Below are 7,063 nucleotides of genomic sequence, written 5' to 3'. Positions count from 1 at the left end.
ATCCTTAAAATATAAATAAGTAAATTTTTAGGACTTCTCCAGAACTATTTCTTGAGATTCATTCTGGGTGTGCATCTGAGCGAACCCCATTAAAATTCTGACGGCTATTGCTCTTGAAACATCCCACAGGCAAAAAACAATATTAAGTAAAAAATGTATTGAATTTTCATTTACTTAATTTAGTATGGGTTGATGCTGCTTTAAAGTTTTTACATGAAATATTTGAATCTACAATAATTCGTTTTGGAGATATAAAAAAACTCCTAAAACACGCCTTCTTCCCCTTTTCTATTATTGGCTCTGTGCCAGTATCAGAGGACTTCCAGTGAGTTCACATCCTAAGTAGTCCAAACTAATTTCTGAAGTGAATTTGGCCGTCTTGCCATTTCGATCTGAAACCCTCCCATTGAATGGCTTATTTTGTGATTCCAATTTATCTATGCGGAATGTTGTTTTGAGTATTTTTTCGGAGAAGTTTTTGGTTCAGTTTCATATGAATTACTTTTAATGATGTTAAAGTGATTTCTGAAGCAGTCATTTGACAACAGTTAAGTTAGTTATATCATGTTATACCTAATCTTTAATGGAAATTAATTACCCCCCTTTGATCATCTATTTGTAATCTAATCTACTTTGCACTGCTTTTTTGTTATCTGTAACTTTATCTGTTTTATCTCGTTTCATCCTTAATTGGGGAAAAATCTGAAGGTTGAGCCTGATCATCAACAAATCATCACCACCTTGCACAACCATTATTCATGAATCACTACTTCCTTACAATTTACTGACTCTCTGACCCTTCATGAGTTGTAGCGCTACAGACAGATTGTAGAATCAATATAGGTTAGATGAAACCAGCCCAAAACATTTGTAATCAAGTAATAAAAAAACTTCACCGCCTCTCTCCTGCTTAAAATTTGAGGTTTTTCGATTCAAGAGACGTAGAAATCCAAAAATTAATAAAAAAATTCACCATTCCACCATTTTGGATTTTCAAGTGCCATTGTACGATTTGTTTTTTAGATTTCGCTCCTAAGTCACAGGTCACTCCAGAATGATCCTCGTAACTCCGTATTAGCATCCACCATTTCTTCTCTATCTGATGGCTGGTTGAAGGTTGCATACGATCATTTCTCAGCTAATTATGAAGATATAGTAAAAAATATAGTATTTTGAATACACTATCCCAAAACACTTTAAAAAAATGAATAAATAAAAGCCCCTGAAATTTAAATGGCGTTAAATAAAAACCAATGGATCAGAATTGTTTGCTCTTTTTTTTCTTAGGTTTCGGTTCCTAATGCCTGCTTAACAAATTGGGCATTCTGTGCATAATAACTGCTGAGTATTAGCAATAGGTTTTTCAAGAGATTGTAGAGTTAAAGTGGCATAAACGATTTTAGTAAATTTTCTTCTTTTACTGGCACAACAGGCGCACTAAGCTGCCCTTGGCCTGCTCGACGGTCGCCAACCATCTTTCTCTATCTACTGTAAGGGTAACTGGGATCCTCAGTTGTCGCAGATCCCGCCTCACAGCATCCCTCCATCGGCCCTTCGGCCTACCACGTTGCCGCACACCATCCGGAACGTACCTGTACAGGTTATGTGCCACTCTTTCCTCGCTCATCCTCATTACATGACCAAGCCATTTAAGCCTTTGTATTCTTATGTACGCGGAGATGCTACATTCCTTATAGAGCCCAAAAAGTTCACCATTTTTCCTTCTTCGCCCCTAAGATTCTCCTCAGAATTACTCTTTCAAACCTGTCTAGCAGGTTAATGCTTTTATTACTTAGCGTCCAAGTTTCTCCACCGTATGTGACGACTGGCCTTATCAACGTTTTGTACAGGGTGAACTTGGAGGTACGACTAACAAGTCTGCTTTTAATTAGCCTTACAATGGAGAAATAAGGTCTATTTCCAGCAGCAATTCTGCTTTTAACTTCTTCTTCTTCATCCTGGTTCTCGTTGATAATAGAGCCAAGGTAAGTAAAACTTCTTACTACTTCGAAATTATAGGGGCCCATTTCCAGGCAACTCATCCTTTGGTCCAGAGGCTTCTTACCCAACAGCATAATCTTGGTTTTTTCCTCATTAATATGCAGGCCCATCCATTTGGTTCGACATCCATTGCTTCGAAAGCAGTCCTAATGCTCTGCAGGGATCTACCGATGATGACGACGTCGTCTGCATAGGCCTGAACTTGGGTCATCTTTGTGAATATTATTCCTTCCTGACTTATTCCTGCTCTATTTATGATTGCTTGTAAGCGATATTAAACAGGGGAGGGGGTATTGGGTCACCCTGTCTTAGGCCACATTCCACTTCAAAAAGCTCTGATAATCCACAGGATTTTACTTGGCAGGTTGTGTTCACCATTGTGCATTTTACTAATTGGGTGAGTTTATTAGGAAGCTCCAGTTCACGCATAGCCACTATGAGCTCACGTATCATAGGCAGACTGAAAGTCAATGAATAGCATCCGAGTTGTCTGCTGATGTCCCTTCATCTTCTCAGAGATTTGCCTCAGGGCAAAGATTTGATCAATAGTAGACTTATTGGGCCAGAACCCATCTTGATAATCACCCAGTTTCTGTTCGACATACAGAAAGAGCCTATTATACAGGGATATGGAAAAAAAATTGTATTCAGTGTTAAGCAAACTAATCCCTCGATAGTTGCTGCATATCATTGAATCCCCCTTCTTCTTGTATATAGGCACTACTACCGCCTCATTCCACTCCTTGGGTATGGTTTCCTCTTCCCATATCTGAGCTATCAGGTCCTGTAGCTCCCTGGAAACTTCGTGATGCCCTGCTTTAAACAATTCTGCTGGGAGTTCATAATTACCAGGTGATTTTTTTTTTTTTAAGTTTAGTTTAGTAAACCTTGCTTGAGGTATTTTCCTAAAAATACTTTAAATTAAAAAAAAAAAAAATGATATTTCAGTTGACATATGAAGAGGGATAGTATATGCTAATAGGTGCTACTTTGGACTTGGTTGACAATGGGGAGCAGTTTGCTTTCAAGACCTATTATATAATACACAGATTAGGACAGTACTTACTTAAATAGCTGAAACATGGGCTTCTACTGAAAGTAATGGGTAACATCTATGTATGTATATTTAAAAGGAAGGTTATTTGTTATATGTGTAACTACTAAGAGAAAATACAATATGGAAGAGGTAGAGAAAAAATGAACTGTAGACTTTATTAATGGAATCAGATGTTATTAAAATGTTAAAGCTAGGAATGCCTTGATGGATAGGCCACAGGCCGGTCAGGATAGCTGTCCATAAGATTCAATAGAGACTCATCGATGAGGAACCCCATGGTATACAACTGAGATATTTATCCAACTTACGATTGCCTGATGGTGTTAAAGAAGACTTAAGATTTTGAACATCTGCTTGGTGTTGCTGGAGGATTGCATTTGATTGAATGAACTTTCAAAAAGCTGCTTGAGGAGGCCCAGGGAGGATTGTAGAAGTGATTGAAGAATATGATTATTAGATAAAATGAACTAATAATATTAAACTTAAATCAATAAAATAACTTTTATTTTGGAGCCTAAGAGAGAAAAAGAAAAAAAAACCCAATTTATAAAAAATTATTTAGCACAGTCCTTTAAGCAGCGACCAAGGTAGTCTGCTAGTTCATTATCCACTTCCAGCTATACTTCTGGATTTATTGAAACTATGTATATGAAACAATATTTTTCTGTTACTTAAAAGTTTAAGTTTAATTAAATCCCAAAACTTTTTTTTTTTTATTACCACAGTCTACCATCTGCATTACAGAAGTGCTATAAAATTATATAAATATTTAACATAAAATAAAAACAAATCATTTTTTGAATCAAACTCATTTAATCCTTCAAAATGGCTTGGCCGATCTTAGATTTCTGCAACACCACGCCAGAAGGGCACAGATCCAAACCTCATTTCCTTTAAGATAGGTGATAGAATGATTCAGTCTATGAGGGTTGTTAGCAAGAGGAGTAAGTAAAGATCATGAGTCTTTGTCAAGAAAGTCATATTTGGGTGGAAACTGGAGGGATATATCTACATTAATAATTTTTGTGATTTCGTTAGAACATAAATCCATAGTAAAGAGCTCTATTTCAGATATCCTTTATGACGACTGTGGTTTGTAACGCCATAAAATATGGCATTAATAATAATTTATTATTATATTAATATGAATGTGATATCAATATGTATATGACTTATATAACAAACTTTTAAACTCAGATATCATATTCATAATATAAAAATAAAACAATGTTGTAAAAATAAGTACTTTATTTACATTCAAATTTAAACAACTGTTTTATTATTAATATTAAGTAAGTAACTATGATCAAACATTAAAAATGAAACATTCTACAAATATTAAAGCTTTAATTATGCCATAATATGTCAATGACTTTCAATTCGATCTATGTTACACTCATCACAATATACTCATGTATTATTAAATGGATAATACATTAAATATTACAATAGCTTTAATCTCCATAATGTTCTTAATCTCTATTAAGTTACATCATATTTTTTGTAGGTACAAAAATAACAAACCTTGCTTCCTCATCATTCATAATTTTATTTATACAAATTTACAACTCAATTTATTCTTTATTAATTAATTAATGAAAATAAAAGAAAAAATATAAATATATCTCTGTATTCTAGTTCAATTTAGGCAAACAGTATCGCCCAATACAACAGCACTTCACATTGGTCAGACCCTAGTTCTGAAAAAAAAAAAATTTAAATAACAACTGAGTTAAGTAATGCTACCAAACATCATGTAATAATCTATTTTTGTATAAATTTTTACCTGAGGTCCAAAAAGTATTATTTTCAATTGTTAATAATTAAATTATATCAATTTAATATATATACATATATATAGAGTGGAAAAAAAACCTTCCTCAGTATGGTGCTGGTTTAATTTACATCTTGTCTATCTTAGCTACCATTAATTGATGACACATGAATCATTTTTATATTTTAATAATTTACAAATAATTAATAAAGATACGAAATTAAAAAAAAAAACAGTAGTTAATTGACAAAGATTATATATAACATACAAATAAGAGCTGTTCTTGTTTCTTATTTTCTTTAATTGATGATTAGAATATATTAATAAATAGATAAACTATATTTGTACATAATTATGTAATAAAGAAATGTTGGCAATAAAAAACTATGAATTTCAATGTTTCCAGAGTAAAAATTAAAGTTGATGTTTATGGTTGTTTTAAAAATCATGTGCAATTTGTAAACACTATGATGTGTTTTAAAGTAACAAAATTAATTGGAGTGATTTAAGGACGGAATTCATCGCTAAGGCTCTAGCAACAGAAGCAATATTAAACTGGTGTTTATTTAACTGGAGATGTAGGGTCCACAAGACTACAGGTCAGAACTAATGTTCTATGATCAGTATTGATAATCAGTTGTGTACATCAAAACAGTGATGTACGCTAGCATTATTTTTTACTTAATTGGATATAAGAACAATGATGTTTTATATTAATTAAAGGATAACTAAATAAAGGGATGTGATATAAATGAAAATGGGATGGAAATAAATGAGTAGGTTATGTTTCATAGAGACCCTCTGAACATTCCTGTTGGAAGAAAATATATCAGAAAGAAGTGGACAACTCCAAGAGTATTGAATCCAAACACAAAGCAAATTAGGAAAATGGAAGGATGGAACTAACCTCAGTCTAAATAAGAGATTCTTCGAGAAGAAAAGATGTTATATCTGTCAAAGGACCAGAAATAGGAGGATATCCATGGTTTGAACTATGTGTAATAAATATTTTTCAGATGAGCTTTCAGTTATGTTTGGTAAAATCTGTGCTGACATGAATCTTGCACATTTTTATTTTATCTGTATATTCTGTTTTATACATATTTAGTAACAATATATTAAGTTCCCATTCTTATATTAGGCATTCTCAATTCTTCTGATCGGATTATGAAAATCATAAAAAAGAAGTGAAAATATTTGCCAATTTTGGTCACTAATTATTTTTTATTAACATTTTTTGGTATTGAAACTATTAACCATATATTGGTATTCAACTAGGGGAGTTGAAATAAGATGTTTTATGAGCCCAAGTACAGTAGTTAATTTTTACTTGAATAAATAAAAAGGTTTAGGGCCTGTTAGACCCAACATCACCAGTAATATGTGTAAATTTCATCCTACCAGTTAAAGGTTAAATAAATGAAAAATAATGGCTACATGGTTTGAAATTCTTATTATATATATTTTAATTTGTTTTGTTTTCTTTTCTTTTTAACAATGATTGTTTCATTAATTTTCTCTATTGTAGTTTCAAATTAGAGATAGTTGTTTAATCATAAGAATTATTTATGAATCATGGAATATTTCTTGACTTTTGGAAATGTTTTAATCAGTAAATAGCTTTTCCATAAAGTTTATTACAGATAAGAAACACAATTGTTTGTAACCTCCAGGACCGTATGAAGTAGATTGGAGGAAGATAGTCCGGGTGGCAGTCAATAAAGGTTTCAAAATAGTAACAAAAAACTATGATGCTATATCTAAACTATAATGCCACTTTGCAGGGCATCATCAGGGCTGATAAGGATCACGTTCTGAAGCAAACAGAGAAGCTGCATTGCAAAGCACGAAGCCCTGGAAAGTGGGGAGAAACGTTGGTTAACAATAAATAGTTTTTTTGAAACCTTTATTGCACGCAACCCAGAATATCTTCCTCCAATCTCCATAAATATACTTTCTGACCTGTTTCTATTTTCTCATTGTTTTGTTATGGACTCCACGAATCAACATAATTAATTTTTACTTCAATGAGTATAGCCAAAAACAAGTATGAAATTATTATTCAACATATAAATAAAACTTACTCTGGTTGAGGTTCAGGTGGCCGGGTGCTACCAACACTAACATAAGCTGAATTTCTTCTAGGGGTGAACTGATTTGGTCGTAGTGATAAATATGTGTAGATACTTTTTCTTATAGCAGTTCTCACCTTGAAAATAATTGAAAAAAAA

At 32.7% G+C, this 7,063-nt stretch overlaps 1 protein-coding gene across 1 annotated transcript in view; it reads right to left on the bottom strand.

The window, feature by feature from the left end:
* Nucleotides 1-4,434: 4,434 nt before the first annotated feature.
* The window catches only part of Pdfr (Pigment-dispersing factor receptor), a gene marked incomplete in the record, with an annotated part of 376,134 nt that continues 373,505 nt past the window's right edge, over nucleotides 4,435-7,063 (bottom strand). The window contains 2 exon segments of the mRNA XM_067048194.1: nucleotides 4,435-4,758; nucleotides 6,917-7,041. Coding sequence (XP_066904295.1) covers nucleotides 4,746-4,758; nucleotides 6,917-7,041 — 138 coding nt within the window.

Source organism: Halyomorpha halys, unplaced genomic scaffold, assembly GCF_000696795.3.
Source record: "Halyomorpha halys isolate HHAL.00 unplaced genomic scaffold, Hhal_1.1 Scaffold30.1, whole genome shotgun sequence".
Classification (NCBI taxonomy): domain Eukaryota; kingdom Metazoa; phylum Arthropoda; class Insecta; order Hemiptera; family Pentatomidae; genus Halyomorpha; species Halyomorpha halys.
The sequence above is the reverse complement of the archived record's forward strand: the minus strand, read 5'-3'. Positions and strand labels throughout refer to the sequence as shown.